Genomic DNA, 23,795 nt, shown 5'->3' with positions numbered 1-23,795 from the left:
ACCCATAGTCGCGCCGGCTGCAACATCCCGAACTTCACCTTCTTCTTGTGTAGCACCTCCTTGGCTCGATTAAAACTCGCCCTCCTTCTCGCCACCTCCGCACTCCAATCCTGGTACACCCGTACCACCGCATTCTCCCATCTACTACTTCGTACCTTTTTGGCCCATCTCAGAACCACCTCTCTGTCATTGAAGCGGTGAAATCGCACGATCGTCGCCCTAGGTGGTTCCCCTGCCTTTGGTCTCCTCGCAGGGACCCGATGAGCCCCTTCCGCTTCCAAGGGGCCCGAGGGGGCCTCAGCTCCCATTAGCGAGCGTAGCATCGTGCTCACGTAAGCCCCGCCGTCCGCTCCTTCCACTCCCTCGGGGAGACCCAGGATCCGAAGGTTCTTTCTCCGTGATCTGTTTTCTAGGACTTCAATCCTTTCAATGCACTTTTTGTGGAGCGCCTCGTGCGTCAGCGTTTTGACCGCCAGGCCCAGGATGTCGTCTTCGTTGTCCGTCACCTTCTGCTCCACCACGCGGAGCTCCATCTCCTGGGCCTTTTGTGCCTCCTTAAGCCCCTCAATTGCCTGTAGCATCGGGGCCAGCACCTCCTTCTTAAGCAGCTCCACACACCGTCTTAAAAATTTGTCTTGGTCCGGCCCCCATGTCGCCTGGGCTCCCTCCGCCGCTATCTTGCTCCTTTTTCCTTCTGCCCCTGTCCTCGAGGATTCTTCGCGATCTGGCCGCCGCCGCCGATATTTTTCTTTTTCGCTGGGGGGGGACTCCCTGTTGTCTCACCCCACACCGGGTTTCGTCCCGAAAAAATTCCCCGTTGGGGCTCTTAAAAGAGCCCGAAGGTCCGTTCGAGCTGGAGCCGCCGAAACGTGCGGCTTAGCTGGTCATCGCCGCAACCGGAAGTGTTCTTCACTGTTATTTATAGCGGAGGATAATTCATCAAGCGCCTTCGCTGACGCCTGGGGTGGGATGTAGTTTGATTGCAGTTTGCAGGTCGACTATAGTTTGATTTAAAGTTTCCAATTCTTAATTTAAGATGGCCAATTTTTTCATCTAATTCATACAGTGCAGAAGGAGGCCATTGTGTCTGCACCGACCGTCTGAAAGAATCCCTCCCGAGTCCCATTCCCTGGTCCTATTCCCATAACACCGTCTAACCTACACATCTTTGGACACTAAGGGCAATTTATCACAGCCAATCCACCAAACCTGCACATCTTTGGACTGTGGGAGGAAACGGCACCTGGAAAGGAAATGAATGAAAACCGCTTATTGTCACAAGTAGTCTTCAAATGAAGTTACTGTGAAAAGCCCCTAGTCGCCACATTCCGGCGCCTGTTCGGGGAGGTTGGTACGGGAATTGAACCGTGCTGCTGGCCTGCCTTGGTCTGCTTTAAAAGCCAGCGATTTAGCCCTGTGATAAACCAGCCCCCACGCAGTCACGGGGAGAACGTACCAACTCCGCACAGACAGTCACCCAAGGCTAGAATTGAACCCGAGTCCCTGGTGCTGTGATGCCCCAGTGCTAACCACTGTGCTGCCTTGAATTTTATTGGGCCCCAAATCTCGGCCTTGCCAGGTACCACACTAGTAGAATTCAATTGCAATTTAATTAAATTGCTTCACTCAATAGCTTCTTACTTGGTCGCACTTTACCTTTATTTTAGATATTCTTTGGTGGCTTGATAACCACTGAAAGACTCCGACTGGTCGACAAACCAAACTTCCGAGGCTGTGTGGAGAACATCTTGTACAACAATATCAGTGTGATTGACCTGGCGAGAGCACGACATTCACAAACACAGAGCCTGGTAAGGAACAGTCAGAAAATCCGGCATAAATGAATGTCGGACTCGTTCGCGGCTCCTAAATCCATGGCAACTACCTGACAGAATCTCCCGTCCTGCCAATCATGTTTGTATTTTTGAAAGAACTGATCCTGTTCTGAACCAGTTATCAGATCTGTTAAAGGTGATTTGAAAATAGTTTGTAGCAAATATGAAAGATGGGAAATATCAGGAAAAGGGATGTCTGACAGACTAACCCGTTCTCTGGGCCCCCTTTCAAGTTGTGTCAATTTGCCATTTTCCATTTCCTTGTGGGAGACTGAAATGTTCACGTTAACATTGGATTGGATTGGATTGGATTTGTTTATTGTCACGTGCACCGAGGTACAGTGAAAAATATTTTTCTGCGAGCAGCTCAACAGATCATTAAGTACATGGGAAGAAAAAGGAATAAAAGTGACTACATAATAGGGCAACACAACATATACAATGTAACTACATAAGCACTGTACGAAGTCTTACAACACCAGGTTAAAGTCCAACAGGTTTGTTTCGATGTCACTAGCTTTCGGAGCGCTGCTGAAGGTACCTCTTCATTCACCTGAGGAAGGAGCAGCGCTCCGAAAGCTAGTGACATCGAAACAAACCTGTTGGACTTTAACCTGGGGTTGTAAGACTTCGTACTGTGCTCACCCCAGTCCAACGCCGGCATCTCCACTACATAAGCACCGGCATCGGATGAAGCAGACAAGGGTGTAGTGTTAATGAGCTCAGTCCATTCGGATCTCTTGTACCATAAATAGAAATGATATGGACGGGATACAATCAGTAATTGCAAACACCAAATTAAGCTCAGCAAACTAATAATGAACAGGGGTGGATATAGATCGGGTTGTGTAGGTCAACATTGAGAAATGTGGAGCTTTCTAGAAAATGAAGAGGTTGAAAATAGTAAAATTCTCAGTGCAGTAAATGAAAGGGAGGGGTAGGTGGGTGAAATAGACACACGCACAGCTGTCACACCAGACCGTGTGTGTGCTACACCTGGACTTGGGATCTACACAACTAAAGCGTAACTTGCACACATTAGTATTCCAGCCCCTTGGGGCAAAAGCCGACAATCCACTTGATACCAGTAGAGCAAGCCAGAAAATAACTCATTGAATTGTATGTGCATCATCCCCTCACTGGAACTTTCATTCTTAACTTTAGGGGCAGGGAGAGGATAACGTGAAGCTGTAGATTTGTCGAAGAACGTGCAGTGCTGTGTTCCTCATTATCAGATTCTGCGCTGAAACTACTGGATGACATGTTTATAGCAGAGATTTGGAGAAAAAACATTGCTGTATTCAATAATAATAATCGTTTATTGTCACAAGTCGGCTTCAAATGAAGTTACTGTGAAAAGCCCCTAGTTGCCACATTCCGGCGCCTGTTCGGGGAGGCTGGTACGGGAATTGAACCCACGCTGCTGGCCTTGTTCTGCATTACAAGCCAGCTGTTCGGCCTTCTGTGTTCACTGTTCACAGAGATAAAAGCAAATTACTGAGAATACTGGTAACCAAAACAAAAACAGAAGATTCAAATCTCTATGTGCTGCTATCAGCTCCCCTCTCAGCTCTGACCTCCACATCTTTGTCAATGTCCACCAGTCGCTGGCCCCTACTTCCCCCCCCCCCCAGTATAATCCGGACCCCATTCCCGGGATGTGGGCGTCACTGGCCCCTATTCCCCCCCCCCCCCCAGTATAATCCGGACCCCATTCCCGGGATGTGGGCGTCACTGGCCCCTATTCCCCCCCCCCCCCCAGTATAATCCGGAGCCCATTCCCGGGATGTGGGCGTCACTGGCCCCTATTCTCCCCCCCCCCCCCCACAGTATAATCCGGACCCCATTCCCGGGATGTGGGCATCGCTGGCCCCAATCTCCCCCCCCCCCCCAGTATAATCCGGACCCCATTCCCGGGATGTGGGCATCGCTGGCCCCAATCTCCCCCTCCCCCCACCCCCCCACAGTATAATCCGGACCCCATTCCTGGGATATGGGTGTCGCTGGCCCGTATCTCCCCCGCCCCCCCCCCAGTATAATCCGGACCCCATTCCCGGGATGTGGGCATCGCTGGCCCCTATCTCTTCCCCCCCCCCCACAGTATAATCCGGACCCCATTCCCGGGATATGGGTGTCGCTGGCACCTATCCCCCCCCCCCACAGTATAATCCGGACCCCATTCCCGGGATGTGGGCGTCGCTGGCCCCTACCCTCCCCCCCCCCCCCCCCACAGTATAATCCGGACCCCATTCCCGGGATATGGGTGTCGCTGGCCCCTATCCCCCCCCCCCCCACAGTATAATCCGGACCCCATTCCCGGGATGTGGGCGTCGCTGGCCCCTACCCTCCCCCCCCCCCCACAGTATAATCCGGACCCCATTCCCGGGATATGGGTGTCGCTGGCCCCTATCCCGCCCCCCCCCCTCTCAGTATAATCCGGACCCCATTCCCGGGATATGGGTGTCGCTGGCCCCTATCCCCCCCCCCTCAGTATAATCCGGACCCCATTCCCGGGATATGGGTGTCGCTGGCCCCTATCCCCCTCCCTCCCCCCCCCCCCTCAGTATAATCCGGAGCCCATTCCCGGGATATGGGTGTCGCTGGCCCCTATCTTCCCCCCCCCCCCCCCCCCCCAGTATAATCCGGACCCCATTCCCGGGACATGGGTGTCACTGGCCCCTATCCCCCCCCCCCCCCTCTCATTATAATCCGGACCTCATTCCCGGGATATGGGTGTCGCTGGCCAGGTCAGCAATTATTGCACATCCCTAGTTGCCCTTCAGCAGGTGATGAACTGCCGCCTTGACCACTGCAGTCCCCGGGGTGTCAGTCAGGGTGACCCAGACTCGGGCCGTTCACCCTCCCTCCCTCCACAGAGGCTGTCAGACCTGCTGAGATTCAGTATTTTCTGTTTTTGTTGTATTCACAGAATTGTAATGGGAAATTTATCAGAGTTTTTGAAGTTTTTTTAAATGGTAAATAGCGAGAGATTGTTTTCACCGCTGGTGAATTGGGTCAACATGGGGTTAATATGAGGCAGATATAAAGTGAGAAAGGAAGTTTTTCACATGGTCATTATAAGATGGAATGTATCAGCCCACAGCAATGCTGCATTGAGGCAATGCGAGGCATGGTTCTGCTGTTGGTATAAGTTGGTGTCATTAATCGGTGTTTATCTATTCCTTCACTCAGGGTGATGTACGATTTCACTGCCCGAGATTCTTCGATAAGGACCGGCCGTATTACCCGATAACCTTCCCAACACCAGCCAGCTTCATTCAGGTGCCAGGGCTACCTCTGCAGAACCAGCTGTCCGTCAACTTCACTTTCCGATCGTTAGACACAAGTGGCCTGCTTCTTTTCAGCAATTTTTCTGAAGGTGCTGGTTGGCTGGAGATGGGTTTAAGCGAAGGGCAGATCAACATATCGTTCCAACAGACTGGCAAGAAACGGCTGGAGTTTGCTGCAGGTACAATATTCATGGTTCACCTCCCTCAGCAACCAGGTCTCAATGACGCCCCCCTGTGGTATGAGATGCTTCACCCAGTCTAGAGCACAGCTGAGGGAAGCTATTGGGTGTAGAATCAGTAGTGATGAACGTGAGGGATTATCCAAACCTTCTGATGTTGTTTGGTGATGCTTTGGAAAGTGTGTGTTTTCGTGAATGTGGACACGTGAGAGTGTGTTTTGCCCCAGTGACACTCTATTCGGTACCTGAATTGTGGGGCACTGGCCGAGGTTCCTCTTCTTAGACATTGTGGATGCTTCAGGGGACCAGGGATGAAAATGGGATGTATTTATGGAAAGATTGTTGTTTTGGTCTGGTACCTGAGGTGGTCAATTATTTAGATTTTTGACTGAAAGGTGAACTACCGGCTGGTGTAGAGTCATTCTGTTAGTAGCAGACTAACTCTCCCTTTACTGTGCCAGGTTATAATCTGACCGATGGACATTGGCACTCGGTACAGCTGCTGGCACGGATGGATTCTGTTGTTGTTGTCATTGATGAGAAGGAGGATTCACCAGTTCGCATAAACCACGCTTTACGGGTACAAACTGGTGATCAATACTACTTTGGAGGTGGGTGTCAATTTATTTGATCAATTTCTTTACTCTTGCATTTTCTTAAAGGTATAACTTACAGCACAAAGTACCAGGCAATGACCATCTCCAACAAGAAAGAATCTAACCATCTCCCCTTCACACTCAATGGCATCACCGTCACTGAATCCCCACCAACAGCATCTGGAGGGTTACCACTGACCAGAAACTGCTTGGGACTAGCCCTATATAAAAACAGCAGATTGTAAAAGCTTCTACAGTTTTGTAAAAGGAAAAGATTAGCAAAGACAAATGTGGCCCTGGTACAGGCCGAGTCGGGGGATTTTCTAATGGGGAATAAGGGAATGGCAAAGAAACAAAACAAATGCTCCAGGGGAGATGGTCTGACCCTTCCCGCCGGTGGTGCAGCCCTATTGTGGGTTTGCCGGCAGTGTGGGATACATTGGAACATCCGATTGACAGCGGCATTGACCAGAAAGTTCTGCCAGCGGCCAACTCCCAGCCCCAAGGAACACACCACGGAGAGGCCAAAGAATTTCGTCCTTTGTGTCCATCTTCACAGAGGTAAATGCAAAGAAATCCCCCAAAATACTGGAGAACCAGAAGGCAACAATGAGGAACTGATAGAAATGAGAGGAGAAATTAATCTGGTTGAAAATTGATAAATGCCCTGGAGCTTGGCTGAGGGACTGCAGTTCAGCCAGGGCTCACCGGTCCAGAGTCCCATCCCCACCCCCCACTCAGCCCCAACACCGTCACCTCAGGGATCTGATGGCACCGTGTGATGGACTGGCCATCTCACATGCAGGGATCACCCAAGTGGACGGTGGAAAGTGCTACTGTGGGCAGGAGACAGAAGTTGTCAAACGATGCAGAGCACGAGAGCTCATCGCAGAGCCGGTTGTCAGTACTGAGGGCGTGTCGCACTGGCAGAGGGTCATTATTCCCCCATCCCACAGACTGGCCCAGGGCTATAAAGGAGGCCCCTCCAGAGCGGCCCAGGCACCTGAACTGCATCTTCTGGAGACCGAAGCACTGCTCGATCACACTCCTGGTCGCTGTATGGGTCTCATTGCAGCGGGTCTCTGCGTCGGTCTGTGGCCTTTGGATAGGCCTCATCAGCCACGACAGCAATGGTAAACCCCAGTCACCCAGGAGCCAACGCCCAGCCTGGGGGGGGTCTCCAACATGTCAGGAATCGTTGAGTGCCAGGATGAAAGCGTCGTGCACACTGCCCGGGTATCGGGCGGAGTCGTGTACGATGTGCAGCTGATGGTCACGTATCAGCTGCACGTTCATCGAATAGAACCTCTTTCGGTTTGTGTAATGCAGCCTGTCATCTGCAGGTGTTCGTAGGGCGACATGCATCCTGTCGATCACCCCCTGGACCCGGCATGGCGGTGAATCCTGGTGGGCCCGGTCCACGTTTAAATGGATGTATTGTGCCGAATGAGCATACAGGGCCTCCGTGACATCACAGAAAAGCTGTGACCTGAGTGGCTGGTTGGGATTCTAACCTAAATTTTTTGAGTATTTGGGAACTAATTAAACATAATAACTTAATTATAATTTAGAGGATATCTAAGCCAGAGATCGGAGAATATTATAGTTAGCTATCGCATTTCTATTAGAAATCTAGTGCTAGGAAACAGATAGTTGACAGTAACTTTGTAATTTAAAAAAAAAAAAGTATTTATAAAAAAAAAAGACAAATTTTAATTTTAATTAATTGACGCAATGTCAGTTAGAGGGGTGCTGTGCTCTGACTGTGAGATGTGGCAGGTCCGGGAGGCTTCCAGCGTCCCGGATGGCTTCATCTGCAGAAAGTGCACCCAACTGCAGCTCCTCACAGACCGCATGGTTCGGTTGGAGCAGCAATTGGATGCACTTAGGAGCATGCAGGTGGCGGAAAGCGTCATAGATCGCAGTTATGTAAGTGTGGTCACACCCAAGGTGCAGGCAGAGAAATGGGTGACCACCAGAAAGGGCAGGCAGTCAGTGCAGGAATCCCCTGTGGTTGTCCCCCTCTCGAACAGATATACCCCTTTGGATACTGTCGGGGGGGATAGCCTATCAGGGGAAAACAGCAGCAGCCAGAGCAGTGGCACCACGGCTGGCTCTGATGTTCAGAAGGGAGGGTCAAAGCGCAGAAGAGTAATAGTTATAGGGGACTCTATAGTCAGGGGCACAGATAGGCGCTTCTGTGGACGTGAAAGAGACTCCAGGATGGTATGTTGCCTCCCTGGTGCCAGGGTCCAGGATGTCTCCGAACGGGTAGAGGGAATCCTGAAGGGGGAGGGCAAACAGGCAGAGGTCGTTGTACATATTGGTACTAACGACATAGGCAGGAAGGGGCATGAGGTCCTGCAGCAGGAGTTCAGGGAGCTAGGCAGAAAGTTAAAAGACAGGACCTCGAGGGTTGTAATCTCGGGATTACTCCCTGTGCCACGTGCCAGTGAGGCTAGAAATAGGAAGATAGAGCAGACAAACACGTGGCTAAACAGCTGGTGTAGGAGGGAGGGTTTCTGTTATCTGGACCACTGGGAGCTCTTCCGGGGCAGGTGTGACCTGTATAAGATGGACGGGTTGCATCTAAACCGGAGAGGCATAAATATCCTGGCCGCGAGATTTGCTAGTGTCACACGGGAGGGTTTAAACTAGTATGGCAGGGGGGTGGGCACGGGAGCAATAGGTCAGAAGGTGAGAGCGTTGAGGGAGAACTAGGGAATAGGGACAGTGTGGCTCTGAGGCAGAGCAGACGGGGAGAAGTTGCTGAACACAGCGGGTCTGGTGGCCTGAAGTGCATATGTTTTAATGCAAGGAGCATTACGGGTAAGGCAGATGAACTTAGAGCTTGGATTACTACTTGGAACTATGATGTTGTTGCCATTACAGAGACCTGGTTGAGGGAAGGGCAGGATTGGCAGCTAAACGTTCCAGGATTTAGATGTTTCAGGCGGGATAGAGGGGGATGTAAAAGGGGAGGCGGAGTTGCGTTACTTGTTCAGGAGAGTATCACAGCTATACAGCGAGAGGACACCTCAGAGGGCAGTGAGGCTATATGGGTAGAGATCAGGAACAAGAAGGGTGCAGTCACAATGTTGGGGGTATACTACAGGCCTCCCAACAGCCAGCGGGAGATAGAGGAGCAGATAGGTAGACAGATTTTGGAAAAGAGTAAAAACAACAGGGTTGTGGTGATGGGAGACTTCAACTTCCCCAATATTGACTGGGACTCACTTAGTGCCAGGGGCTTAGACGGGGCAGAGTTTGTAAGGAGCATCCAGGAGGGCTTCTTAAAACAATATGTAAACAGTCCAACTAGGGAAGGGGCGGTACTGGACCTGGTATTGGGGAATGAGCCCGGCCAGGTGGTAGATGTTTCAGTAGGGGAGCATTTCGGTAACAGTGACCACAATTCAGTAAGTTTTAAAGTACTGGTGGACAAGGATAAGAGTGGTCCGAGGATGAATGTGCTAAATTGGGGGAAGGCTAATTATAACAATATTAGGCGGGACCTGAAGAACATAGATTGGGGGCGGATGTTTGAGGGCAAATCAACATCTGACATGTGGGAGGCTTTCATGTGTCAGTTGAAATGAATACAGGACAGGCATGTTCCTGTGAGGAAGAAAGATAAATACGGCAATTTTCGGGAACCTTGGATGACGAATGATATTGTAGGCCTCGTCAAAAAGAAAAAGGAGGCATTTGTCAGGGCTAAAAGGCTGGGAACAGACGAAGCCTGTGTGGCATATAAGGAAAGTAGGAAGGAACTTAAGCAAGGAGTCAGGAGGGCTAGAAGGGGTCATGAAAAGTCATTGGCAAATAGGGTTAAGGAAAATCCCAAGGCTTTTTACACTTACATAAAAAGCAAGAGGGTAGCCAGGGAAAGGGTTGGCCCACTGAAGGATAGGCAAGGGAATCTATGTGTGGAGCCAGAGGAAATGGGCGAGGTACTAAATGAATACTTTGCATCAGTATTCACCAAAGAGAAGGAATTGGTAGATGTTGAGTCTGGAGGAGGGGGTGTAGATAGCCTGGGTCACATTGTGATCCAAAAAGACGAGGTGTTGGGTGTCTTAAAAAATATTAAGGTAGATAAGTCCCCAGGGCCGGATGGGATCTACCCCAGAATACTGAAGGAGGCTGGAGAGGAAATTGCTGAGGCCTTGACAGAAATCTTTGGATCCTCGCTGTCTTCAGGGGATGTCCCGGAGGACTGGAGAATAGCCAATGTTGTTCCTCTGTTTAAGAAGGGTGGCAGGGATAATCCCGGGAACTACAGGCCGGTGAGCCTTACTTCAGTGGTAGGGAAATTACTGGAGAGAATTCTTCGAGACAGGATCTACTCCCATTTGGAAGCAAATGGACGTATTAGTGAGAGGCAGCACGGTTTTGTGAAGGGGAGGTCGTGTCTCACTAACTTGATAGAGTTTTTCGAGGAGGTCACTAAGATGATTGATGCAGGTAGGGCAGTAGATGTTGTCTATATGGACTTCAGTAAGGCCTTTGACAAGGTCCCTCATGGTAGACTAGTACAAAAGGTGAAGTCACACGGGATCAGGGGTGAACTGGCAAGGTGGATACAGAACTGGCTAGGCCATAGAAGGCAGAGGGTAGCAATGGAGGGATGCTTTTCTAATTGGAGGGCTGTGACCAGTGGTGTTCCACAGGGATCAGTGCTGGGACCTTTGCTCTTTGTAGTATATATAAATGATTTGGAGGAAAATATAACTGGTCTGATTAGTAAGTTTGCAGACGACACAAAGGTTGGTGGAATTGTGGATAGCGATGAGGACTGTCTGAGGATACAGCAGGATTTAGATTGTCTGGAGACTTGGGCGGAGAGATGGCAGATGGAGTTTAACCTGGACAAATGTGAGGTAATGCATTTTGGAAGGGCTAATGCAGGTAGGGAATATACGGTGAATGGTAGAACCCTCAAGAGTATTGAAAGTCAAAGAGATCTAGGAGTACAGGTCCACAGATCACTGAAAGGGGCTACACAGGTGGAGAAGGTAGTCAAGAAGGCATACGGCATGCTTGCCTTCATTGGCCGGGGCATTGAGTATAAGAATTGGCAAGTCATGTTGCAGCTGTATAGAACCTTAGTTAGGCCACACTTGGAGTATAGTGTTCAATTCTGGTCGCCACACTACCAGAAGGATGTGGAGGCTTTAGAGAGGGTGCAGAAGAGATTTACCAGAATGTTGCCTGGTATGGAGGGCATAAGCTATGAGGAGCGATTGAATAAACTCGGTTTGTTCTCACTGGAACGAAGGAGGTTGAGGGGCGACCTGATAGAGGTATACAAAATTATGAGGGGCATAGACAGAGTGGATAGTCAGAGGCTTTTCCCCAGGGTAGAGGGGTCAATTACTAGGGGGCATAGGTTTAAGGTGAGAGGGGCAAAGTTTAGAGTAGATGTACGAGGCAAGTTTTTTACGCAGAGGGTAGTGGGTGCCTGGAACTCACTACCGGAGGAGGTAGTGGAGGCAGGGACGATAGGGACATTTAAGGGGCATCTTGACAAATATATGAATCGGATGGGAATAGAAGGATACGGACCCAGGAAGTGTAGAAGATTGTAGTTTAGTCGGGCAGTATGGTCGGCACGGGCTTGGAGGGCCGAAGGGCCTGTTCCTGTGCTGTACATTTCTTTGTTCTTTGTTCTTTGTGACGCCATTAATGCACCTGTGCACCGATCTCTGCAGAACTAGAGGCTAAGGTGACTGGTCAGTGGGGTGCGCAGCAAGATGGCTGCCTTGCAGGCCGCGGCAAAGGGGTTCTGTGCCTGGACACGCCCCAGTCCCCTGGGAGATCAGCCCATTCGGCCTGGCCAGTGTCAGACCCAGCAGCCCACAGCACTACCTCCCCTCTCAGCCGTCACGCTTGCCGAGCTCGCAGATGTAAAGGATGTTTACTGAACGTGCGGAGCGGAACGCATTGACGCTGCTGTCGGGGCAACGGAGAATTGCAATTTGGCGTGAAACCGGCGCCCGCCACTATTTTGGCGTCAAAACCGTATGTCCACCCAATCGTGTTTCCCGATTCCAGTGTCACGTGACGGAGAATCCCGCGCAGAATGTCTTGGCCGCAACCACTTCCTATGGTCTATCTATCTCAGCCTTAAATATACATGGGGACTCTGTCCCCACAGCTCTCTGTGGTACGGAGCTCTACAGCCTCACAACCCCCAGGGAAGAGATTCCCCCTCCTCTCAGACACAAACTGGCTCCTCTTTATTCTGAGATTCTGCCTCTGGTCCAGAACACGCGTCCAGTAAACACCGTTTGCATATCACTAGCGGGCCTGAGCCGGTATTCTCTGGGGCTCCGCGATTCTCCGATGGGCAGAGTTCCCGACGCCGCAGTTCACTTGTGCCTTTAAAAATCGGAAACCGGCGTTGTGCCCGATGCAGGAGAGGGAGGAGGTAGGACACAGAGAGGAGCGACTGTGGGCTGCCGGTCCTGACACCCCGCCAGGGGGCGGGGGGGGGCGGACATCCTGCCAGGGGGGGAGCACCCTGCCCTGGGGGGGGGGGGGTGCGGACATCCTGCCAGGGCCTGGGGGGTGGGGGGCAGACACACACCCTGCCAGGCCCGGGGGGAGGGGGAACCTGCCAGGGCCCGGGGGGGGGTGCAGACACCCTGCCAGGGTTGGGGGGGGGGGGCGGACACCCTGCCAGGGCCCAGGGGGAGGGGGGGGGGAGAACCTGCCGGGGTGGGGGGCGGACATCCTGCCAGGGCCCGGGGGGAGGGGGGGGGAGAACCTGCCGGGGTGGGGGGCGGACATCCTGCCAGGGCCCGGGGGGGTGGGGGGACGACACCCTGCCAGGGCCCGGGGGGAGGGGGGGGCGGACAACCTGCCAGGGTTGGGGGGGCGGGTGCTGTCTGGCCGGGATGCCACCCCCCTCTCCCGTACGGCTGAACAGTGTCCAGTCACGGACCGCCATTGCCGCGGCCTGCAAGGCAGCCATCTTGCTGCGCACCCCACTGACCAGTCACTTTGGCCTTGGTTCTGCAGAGTGACACTGGCCATGTGTGTGCCCCCACTCTCGCACCCACCCCTTTGCCACGCCCAATCAGCCGCCACCTGCAGGCGGGGTATCAGGCGGCCCACCCAAGGCAACACCCACTGTAGCCCCTATGAGGGGCATCGGATGGTGCTGCGGAACGTAGCACTGGCAAGGGCGGCGACAGCCGGCGGTACCCCCGGCAGCAGGGACGGGTGCCAGTGCCAGTGGCCCCCATGGTGCCGAGCACCAACAGGGACATGGCTGCCGGGTGGGGGGGGTGAAGCATGAGGGAGCAGAGTCTGCAGTGCCAACTGAAGGCACCATGTAGCCCGGTGGGCCTGGTTGGACACGGGGGTACGCACCATGCTAAAATGTCAGCCTTTCACTCCCTGCAGACAATGGATATTGGAATACAGCCAGCAATGGGGGCCTTCCTGCTGGTCGCCGCAGCGCTGGGGGATGCCCTGCGGCTGTACGAGCTGGAGCTGCTCGAGGAGCAGGAAGAAGCTGCAGCAGCAGAGCGGGCAGCAGCGGAGCGGGCAGCAGCGGAGCGGGCAGCAGCGGAGCGGGCAGCAGCGGAGCGGGCAGCAGCGGAGCGGGCAGCAGCGGAGCGGGAAGCAGCGGAGCGGGCAGCAGCGGAGCGAGCAGCAGCGGAGCGGGCAGCAGCGGAACAGGTGGCTGCTGCCCAGGATGGAGTCCCGGCTACCAAACAGGCCGAGGAGGATGATGAGGAGGGGAAATGTAGGCGCAACATGAGGCTCGTGTATACTGGCAGCGCCTTTCATTCGAGGACCTGCCGGACCGGCCATGCCATCAGAGACTGCGGCTGAGCAGGGAGGCAGTGCGGTATATCTGCTAGACCATGGCTCACCAGGCACTGCGGGGGAGTGGGGGAGGACACCTGCTCCCGGTGGCCGTCAAGATGTCGGTAGTGCTGAATTTTTATGCCACAGGGTCTTTCCAGGCGCTGACGGGGACATGTCCGGGATCTCACAGACCTCGATGCACAGGTGCATCCGCGCTGTCATGGAGGCCCTGTATGCCCAGTGTTGGGGTCAATTTGTTGGAGATATTCAAGAGGGAGCAGGACGTGGCCCTTGTGGCTAAACTGATCAATGTGTGTGGCGAGAAAGCGGGAGTGGGACACTGAATTTGCACGATCAGCCATGATCACATTGAATAGTGGTGCAGGCTCGAAGGGCCAAATGGCCTATTTTCTATGTTTACTATCTCCCACACTATGGATTCTTTTCTTATGACTTAACCTTTTGTGAGTTACCTTGTTGAATGCCTTCTGCAAGCCCAAATCCATCACATCTACTTGTTCCCCTCTATTAAAAACTGGAATAAATTAGTCAGACATTGTTTTTTGAAGCCATGCAGACTCTGCTCGATTAGATTATGATTTTCCAAATGTGCTGCTGTTACTTCCTAAATAATTGATTCCAACATTTTTTCCAATAATAGAATCATTGAATTTATAGTGCAGAAGGGAGGCCATTCGGCCCATTGAGTCTGCACCGGCCCTTGGAAAGAGCACCCCACTTAAGCCCATGCCTCCACCCTATCCCCGTAACCCTCTAACTCCACTTAACCTTTTTTTTTGGCACTAAGGGCAATTTATCATGGCCAATCCACTTAACCTGCACATCTTTGGACTGTGGGAGGAAACCGGAGCACCCGGAGGAAACCCACGCACACACGGGGAGAACGTGCAGACTCTGCACAGACAGTGACCCAAGTGGGAATCGAACCTGGAACCCTGGAGCTGTGAAGCGACAGTGCTAACCACTGTGCTACCGTGCTGTCCAATAATAGATGTTAGGCAAATTGTCTAAAAACCTGTTGTTGTTTTTTGCCTCCTCTTTTTGAAAGGGGGTGTCACTTTGGCAGTTTTCCAATCCTCTGTTACTTCTCCAGAGTTCGAGTAAAGATTTTTTGGAAAATTACAACCAATGCACCCACTACATCTGTAGCTAATTCTTTTAGGATCCCAGGATGGAAACCGTCAGGGTTAGGGGGCATATCTGTCTTTAGCCCTATTAGTTTGTCTAATATTACTTCTCCAGTGATGGTGATGGTATTTAATTCCTCCCCTGTATTCTTTAGTGTTAATGGAATGTTCAAAGTATCTTCCACCGTAAAGACTGATGAAAAATATCTGTTTAACTCCTCTGCCATTTCCTTATTCCCCAAAACTATCTCCCCAGATTAATTCTCTAAGGGACCGATGTTCACTTTGACCTCTCCCTTTTTATATATCTAAAGAAGCTCTGATTGTCAGCTTTTATATTCCTCACTCATTTGCCCTCGTAGTTTACTTACTCTCTCTTGATTATCTTTTTAGCCCTCCTTTGTTGGATTCTGAATTTATCTCAGTCTTCGGGGCTATCACTGACTTTTTGGCTCCTTCTCTGCTTTTTCTTTCAACTTAATACTCTCCTTAACTTCCTTGGTTAGCCATTGTTGGTTTATCCCTCTGTAGAATCATTCCTCCAAATTGGGTTATAATTTTGGAGTGTCACGTTCATTGAAAATTGAGCCTTTCCTCTGTCTCTGTAAATGCTATGATGTGGAGACATACCTCTTCATTCACCTGAGGAAGGAGCAGCGCTCCGAAAGCTAGTGACATCGAAACAAACCTGTTGGACTTTAACCTGGTGTTGTAAGACTTCTTTCTGTAAATGCTAACACACACCCTCACTTTCTACCCTGACTGTGCACAGGCTGTCCCTCCAGTGTGCGGAACTTGGGCTGTTTCTCCAATGTGAGTGTGTTCCACGGTTGCATGCAGCGGATCCACGTGGACAATTATCTTGTGGATTTGGAACTAGTAAAACGACGCAAACTAGGAAGATATGCAGAAATGCTGTTTAACACATGTGGGATAACAGACAGGTTAGTGAATTATAAAATTCAAAACAAATTGAAACTGCTAAACCAGGTCAGTGACCCTCATCCTGAATAAGGGCAGCACGGTAGCACAGTGGTTAGCATTGTTGCTTCACAGCTCCAGGGTCTCAGGTTCGATTCCCGACTTGGGTCACTGTCTGTGTGGAGTCTGCACGTTCTCCCCGTGTCTGCATGGGTTTCCTCCGGGTGCTCCGGTTTCCTCCCACAAGTCCCGAAAGACCTGCTGTTAGATAATTTGGACATTCTGAATTCTCCCTCAATGTACCCGAACAGGCACCGGAATGTGACAACTAGGGGATTTTCACTGTAACTTCACTGCAGTGTTAATGTAAGCCTACTTGTGACAATAAAGATTACTTTACTTTAAACAGTGATTCTGTACAGTTACACAGTGAGTGATCCTCACCCTGAATAAACAGTGACTCTGTACAGTTACACAGTGAGTGATCCTCACCCTGAATAAACAGTGACTCTGTACAGTTACACAGTGAGTGACCCTCACCCTGAATAAGCAGTGACTCTGTACAGTTACACAGTGAGTGACCCTCACCCTGAATAAACAGTGACTCTGTACAGTTACACAGTGAGTGATCCACACCCTCAATAAACAGTGACTCTGTACAGTTACACAGTGAGTGATCCTCACCCTGAATAAACAGTGACTCTGTACAGTTACACAGTGAGTGATCCACACCCTGGATAAACAGTGACTCTGTACAGTTACACAGTGAGTGACCCTCACCCTGAATAAACAGTGACTGTACAGTTACACAGTGAGTGATCCTCACCCTGAATAAACAGTGACTCTGTACAGTTACACAGTGAATGATCCTCACCCTGAATAAACAGTGACTGTACAGTTACACAGTGAGTGATCCTCACCCTGTATAAACAGTGACTCTGTACAGTTACACAGTGAGTGAACCTCACACTGAATAAACAGTGGCTCTGTACAGTTACACAGTGAGTGACCCTCACCCTGAATAAACAGTGACTCTGTACAGTTACACAGTGAGTGACCCTCACCCTGAATAAACAGTGACTCTGTACAGTTACACGGTGAGTGACCCCCACCCTGAATAAACAGTGATTCTGTACAGTTACACAGTGAGTGATCCTCACTGAATAAACAGTGACTCTGTACAGTTACACAGTGAGTGATCCTCACCCTGAATAAACAGTGACTCTGTACAGTTACACAGTGAGTGATCCTCACCCTGAATAAACAGTGATTCTGTACAGTTACACAGTGAGTGATCCTCACCCTGAATAAACAGTGACTCAGTACAGTTACACAGTGAGTGATCCTCACCCTGAATAAACAGTGACTCTGTACAGTTACACAGTGAGTGACCCTCACTCTGAATAAACAGTGACTCTGTACAGTTACACAGTGAGTGATCCTCACCCTGAATAAACAGTGACTCTGTACAGTTACACAGTGAGTGACCCTTACCCTGAATAAACAGTGACTCTGTACAGTTACACAGTGAGTCATCCTCACCCTGAATAAACAGTGACACTGTACAGTTACACAGTGAGTGATCCTTACCCTGAATAAACAGAGACTTTGCTCGCACAACTTTTTGTTAACAAAATAGTTGTTGGTTGTGAACTGATTGTTTTGTGTCATTCACTGTCTTATTCATGTTATTTTCTCTGTTTTCATTATTGACAGATGTACCCCAAATTTGTGTGAACATGGAGGAATCTGTCTGCAGACCTCAGAGAATTTTGTCTGTGATTGTGAGAGGACGGGATATAAAGGACCAACTTGTCACAACTGTGAGTAATGTTTTCTATCCATCTCAATACACCTCCCCCAATCCCATGTGCTTTAATTTTACACGCTAATCTTTTATGCGGGTCTTTGTCAAAAGCCTTCTTAAAGTCCAAATATATCATATCCACTCTCTTCCCTTCATCAACTCTCTTCGTTACATCCTCAAAGAATTCCAGTCGATTTGTCAAGCATGATTTTTCCTTCATAAATCCATGCTGATTCTGTCCGATCCTGTCACTGTTTCCTAAGTGCTCTGCTATAAAATCTTTGAAAGTAGATTCTAGAATTTTCCCCACTATCAATGTCAGGCTGACTGGTCTATAATTCCCTGTTTTCTCTCTACCTCCCTTTCTAAATAGTGGAGTCACATTAGCTACCCTCCAATCTGCAGGAACTGTTTCAGAGTCTATAGAATCCTGGAAGATGACCACCAATGCATCCACTATTTCTAGAGCCACTTCCTTAAGTACTCTGGGATGTAGATTATTAGGCTCTGGGGATTTATCCGCCTTCAATCCCATTAATTTCCCCAACACCATTTCTCTACTAATATTGATCTCTCTGCATCCCCAGCATTTCTGGTATCTGATTGGTGTCATCCTTTGTGAAGACAGAACCAAAGTATGTATTTAGTTGCTCAGCCATTTCTTTGTCCCCTATTATAAATTCCCCTGTTTCTGGCTGTAAGGGACCTACATTTGTCTTCACCAATCTTTTTCTCTTCATGTACCGAAATAAACTTTTACTGTCAATTTTTATGTTCCCTGCAAGCTTACTCTCGTACTGTATTTTCCCCGTCTTAATCAATCATTGGTCCTCCTTTGCTGAATTCTAGACTGCTCCCAATCCCCAGACCTGTTGTTTTTCTTGGCCAATTTGTATGCTTCTTCCTTGGATCGAATACTATCTCTAATTGGGCTGCTTTAGCACACTGGGCTAAATCGCTGGCTTTTAAAGCAGACCAAGGCAGGCCAGCAGCACGGTTCAATTCCCATACCAGCCTCCCCGAACAGGCGCCGGAATGTGGCGACTAGGGGCTTTTCACAGTAACTTCATTGAAGCCTACTTATGACAATAAGTGATTTTCATTTCATTGTCATTTCATTTCATTTTAAACCATGGATTGGCCACCTTTCCAGTTTTACTTTTGTGCCAGACAGGTGTTATGGGCCAGGGTTTAGAAAACTCCAAAGTATATCATGGAGTTCACCTGACCTACACCTGTTTATGGATTTTGGTTACGATCAGCACAAGGACCGACCTTTCAGGAGTTATTCAACAGAGGCCTGAAGCACTTTTCATCAAAAACAAATTTTATCCTACAAATTTAGTTAATATTTTTATAAACACACACAGTAAGCATTTCATCAACAACAAACATAAATACCCCACACAGCTACAGTACTCTATGTATAACCCTTAATAAATTCCCCCTTCAACTGTTCCAATTTAATAATAAGATCCCATATACCAGAAACCCCTTTTCAAAGGAGTGGCCCAGCCCACGGCACTCAGACCTGGTCTGGATCCTCCTGTTTCCTTTCCAAAACAGCAGCTTTGAATTCCTTCCAGAAAACAGTTATTTATTTTCAAGTTATCAAGCAGTCTGGAAACACCTTTTAAACTGAAGACAGAGAGACACTCCCAAGATACTTCTCCGTCTGAATACAGCAGCCAAATGTGAAAACAAAAGCAAAAAAACTCAGAGCCACAAACAAGCCCAAACCAAAACAAAAGTAAAACCGACTCCCAGAGCCACAGCCCAGCTCCACCCACGCAATGACATCACTGAAGCCATGTGATAAGACAAAAACATTTCTTAAAGGGACAGTCCCATGTCATAGGAATAAACAATTGTTCAACCATGCATTCCTTGAAAAGCTGCAGAGGGAGCTTTACTCTGTATCTAACCCCAGGCTGCATCTGGGAGTGTTTGATTGGGACAGTGTAGAGGGAGCTTTACTCTGTATCTAATCCCACACTGTACCTGTCCTGGGAGTGTTTGATGGGGACAGTGTAGAGGGAGCTTTACTCTGTATCTAATCCCACGCTGTACCTGTCCTGGGAATGTTTGATGGGGAGAGTGTAGAGGGAGCTTTACTCTGTATCTAACCCCGTGCTGTACCTGTCCTGGGAGTGTTTGATGGGGACAGTGTAGAGGGAGCTTTACTCTGTATCTAACCCCACGCTGTACCTGTCCTGGGAGTGTTTGATGGGGACAGTGTAGAGGGAGCTTTACTCTGTATCTAACCCCGCGCTGTACCTGTCCTGGGAGTGTTTGATGGGGACAGTGTAGAGGGAGCTTTACTCTGTATCTAACCCCGTGCTGTACCTCTCCTGGGAGTGTTTGATGGGGACAGTGTAGAGGGAGCTTTACTCTGTATCCCGCGCTGTACCTGTCCTGGGAGTGTTTGATGGGGACAGTGTAGAGGGAGCTTTACTCTGTATCTAACCCCGTGCTGTGCCTGTCCTGGGAGTGTTTGATGGGGACTGTGTAGAGGGAGCTTCACTCTGTATTTTACCCCGTGCTGTACCTGTCTTGGGAGTGTTTGATGGGGACAGTGTAGAGGGAGCTTTACTCTGTATCTAACCCCACGCTGTACCTGTCCTGGGAGTGTTTGATGGGGACAGTGTAGAGGGAGCTTCACTCTGTATCTAACCCCGTGCTGTACCTGTCCTGGGAGTGTTTGATGGGGACAGTGTAGAGGGATCTTTACTCTGTATCTAACCCCACGCTGTACCTGTCCTGGGAGTGTTTGATGGGGACAGTGTAGAGGGAGCTTTACTCTGTATCTAACCCCATGCTGTACCTATCCTGGGAGTGTTTGATGGGGACAGTGTAGAGGGAGCTTTACTCTGTATCCCGCGCTGTACCTGTCCTGGGATTGTTTGATGGGGACAGTGTAGAGGGAGCTTTACTCTGTATCTAACCCCGTGCTGTGCCTGTCCTGGGAGTGTTTGATGGGGACAGTGTAGAGGGAGCTTCGCTCTGTATCTAACCCCGTGCTGTACCTGTCCTGGGAGTGTTTGATGGGGACAGTGTAGAGGGATCTTTACTCTGTATCTAACCCCACGCTGTACCTGTCCTGGGAGTGTTTGATGGGGACAGTGTAGAGGGAGCTTTACTCTGTATCTAACCCCACGCTGTACCTGTCCTGGGAGTGTTTGATGGGGACAGTGTAGAGGGAGCTTTACTCTGTATCTAACCCCGTGCTGTAACAGTCCTGGGAGTGTTTGATGGGGACAGTGTAGAGGGAGATTTACTCTGTATCTAACCCCGTGCTGTACTGCCCTGGGAGTGTTTGATTGGGACAGTGTAGAGGGAGCTTTACTCTGTATCTAATCCCACACTGTACCTGTCCTGGGAGTGTTTGATCGGGAGAGTGTAGAGGGAGCTTTACTCTGTATCTAACCCTGTGCTGTACCTGTCCTGGGAGTGTTTGATGGGGACAGTGTAGAGGGAGCTTTACTCTGTATCTAACCCCGTGCTGTACCTGTCCTGGGAGTGTTTGATGGGGACAGTGTAGAGGGAGCTTTACTCTGTATCTAACCCCGTGCTGTACCTATCCTGGGAGTGTTTGATGGGGACAGTGTAGAGGGAGCTTTACTCTGTATCTAACCCCGTGCTGTACCTGTCCTGGGAGTGTTTGATGGGGACAGTGTAGAGGGAGCTTTACTCTGTATCTAACCCCGTGCTGTACCTGTCCTGGGAGTGTTTGATGGGGACAGTGTAGAGGGAGCTTTACTCTGTATCTAACCCCGTGCTGTACCTGTCCTGGGAGTGTTTGATGGGGACAGTGTAGAGGGAGCTTTACTCTGTATCTAACCCCGTGCTGTACCTATCCTGGGAGTGTTTGATGGGGACAGTGTAGAAGGAGCTTTACTCTGTATCTAACCCCGTGCTGTACCTGTCCTGGGAGTGTTTGATGGGGACAGTGTAGAGGGAGCTTTACTCTGTATCTAACCCCGTGCTGTACCTGCCCTGGGAGTGTTTGATGGGGACAGTGTAGAGGGAGCTTTACTCTGTATCTAACCCCGTGCTGTACCTGTCCTGGGAGTGTTTGATGGGGACAGTGTAGAGGGAGCTTTACTCTGTATCTAACCCCGTGCTGTACCTATCCTGGGAGTGTTTGATGGGGACAGTGTAGAAGGAGCTTTACTCTGTATCTAACCCCGTGCTGTACCTGTCCTGGGAGTGTTTGATGGGGACAGTGTAGAGGGAGCTTTACTCTGTATCTAACCCCGTGCTGTACCTGCCCTGGGAGTGTTTGATGAGGACAGTGTAGAGGGAGCTTTACTCTGTATCTAACCCCGTGCTGTACCTGTCCTGGGAGTGTTTGATGATTTTGTTAATGGTATTTTGTCCAGCTGGATAAGCTGAACCTTTACCAAAACAAAACTTACTGGAAAGTGTGAGACTGTGGCTGGGCAGAATGGTGGGGAATACAGTTGCTGTGGTTATGCCTGGAGTGAGTTTGTGACTCTCTCTTTTTCTCCTCCTTTATCACTCTATCCCTCCATTCATTGTTCCCGCCTCTCCTTCTTCATTCCCCCTTTCCTTCTCATTTTATTTTTTCAATCAATTTCAAGCCCTTTATCCAGAGTCATGCGATGGGTATAAAAAGCTGGGTCTCCGAACATCTGGAAACTACACCATTGACCCTGATGGCAGTGGTCCATCGAGACCCTTTACTGTTCGCTGCACAATGACAGGTACTGACTGCATTCCTCCAGCACCTTTACTCGGCCCATTCTGTTCTGCTAACATCCCAATAACCTGCATTCCTCTGCGACAGGCACCTCCTACAGCAGGAGTCACGGACCCAGTTTTGGTATCACTGGATCACACTGCACTGTCACCCCAGGGTGGGGTATCACTGGATCACACTGCACTGTCACCCCAGGGTGGGATATCACTGGATCACACTGCACTGTCACCCCAGGGTGGGATATCACTGGATCACACTGCACTGTCACCCCAGGGTGGGGTATCACTGGTTCACACTGCACTGTCACCCCAGGGTGGGGTATCACTGGATCACACTGCACTGTCACCCCAGGGTGGGATATCACTGGATCACGCTGGGAGTGATGGATTGGGGGAGTGATGGACTGGGGGGGTGATGGATTGGGGGGGGTGATGGGTTGGGGGGGAGATGGTTTGGGGGGCTGATGATGGTTTGGGGTGATGATGGATGGGGGGCAGTGATGGATGGGGGGCAGTGATGGATGGGGGGTGATGATGGATTGGGGTGATGGTTTGGGGGTGATGATGGTTTGGGGGTGATGATGGATTGGGGGTGATGTTGGTTTGGGGGGCTGATGATGGTTTGGGGTGATGATGGATGGGGGGCAGTGATGGATTGGGGGTGATGATGGTTTGGGGGTGATGATGGTTTGGGGGCAGTGATGGATGGGGGGGTGCTAATGGATTGGGGGTGATGGATTGGGGGTGATGATGGATTGGGGTGATGGTTTGGGGGTGATGATGGTTTGGGGGCAGTGATGGATGGGGGGGTGCTAATGGATAGGGGGGTGATGGATGGGGGGTGCTGATGGATTGGGGTGATGATGGATTGGGATGATGATGAATTGGGGGTGATGATGAATTGGGGGTGATGATGGATTGGGGGTGATGATGGATTGGGGGTGATGATGGATTGGGGGTGATGATGGATTGGGGGTGATGATGGATTGGGGTGATGATGGATTGGGGTGATGATGGATTGGGGGTGATGGTGAATTGGGGGTGATGTATTCGGAGGGGATGGTTTGGGGGGCGATGATTGTTTGGGGTGATGATGGATGGGGGGCGATGGATTGGGGGTGATGATGGATTGGGGGTGATGATGAATTGGGGGGTGATGTATTCGGAGGGGATGGTTTGGGGGGCGATGATGGTTTGGGGTGATGATGGATGGGGGGTGATGGATTGGGGGTGATGATGGATTGGGGGTGATGATGGATTGGGGGTGATGATGGATTGGGGGTGATGATGGATTGGGGGTGATGATGGATTGGGGGTGATGATTATCATAGAATTTACAGTGCAGAAGGAGGCCATTCGGCCCATCGAGTCTGCACCGGCTCTTGGAAAGAGCACCCTACCCAAGGTCAACACCTCCACCCTATCCCCATAACCCAGTAACCCCACCCAACACTAAGGGCAATTTGGACACTA

At 50.4% G+C, this 23,795-nt stretch overlaps 1 protein-coding gene across 2 annotated transcripts in view; it reads left to right on the top strand.

Moving 5' to 3' along the window:
- Positions 1–23,795, top strand: part of cntnap1 (contactin associated protein 1) — a 107,580-nt gene that overhangs the window by 41,869 nt on the left and 41,916 nt on the right. For both annotated transcript variants that reach the window (XM_072487709.1, XM_072487710.1), the window contains 6 exons: positions 1,668–1,811; positions 5,028–5,304; positions 5,766–5,915; positions 15,645–15,816; positions 17,510–17,616; positions 22,205–22,327. In XM_072487709.1, coding sequence (XP_072343810.1) covers positions 1,668–1,811; positions 5,028–5,304; positions 5,766–5,915; positions 15,645–15,816; positions 17,510–17,616; positions 22,205–22,327 — 973 coding nt within the window. The remainder of the gene's footprint in view (positions 1–1,667; positions 1,812–5,027; positions 5,305–5,765; positions 5,916–15,644; positions 15,817–17,509; positions 17,617–22,204; positions 22,328–23,795) is intronic.

Source organism: Scyliorhinus torazame, chromosome 21 (assembly GCF_047496885.1).
Source record: "Scyliorhinus torazame isolate Kashiwa2021f chromosome 21, sScyTor2.1, whole genome shotgun sequence".
NCBI lineage: Eukaryota > Metazoa > Chordata > Chondrichthyes > Carcharhiniformes > Scyliorhinidae > Scyliorhinus > Scyliorhinus torazame.
Note: the sequence above shows the minus strand (reverse complement) of the source record. Positions and strands in the feature narration are given on the sequence as shown.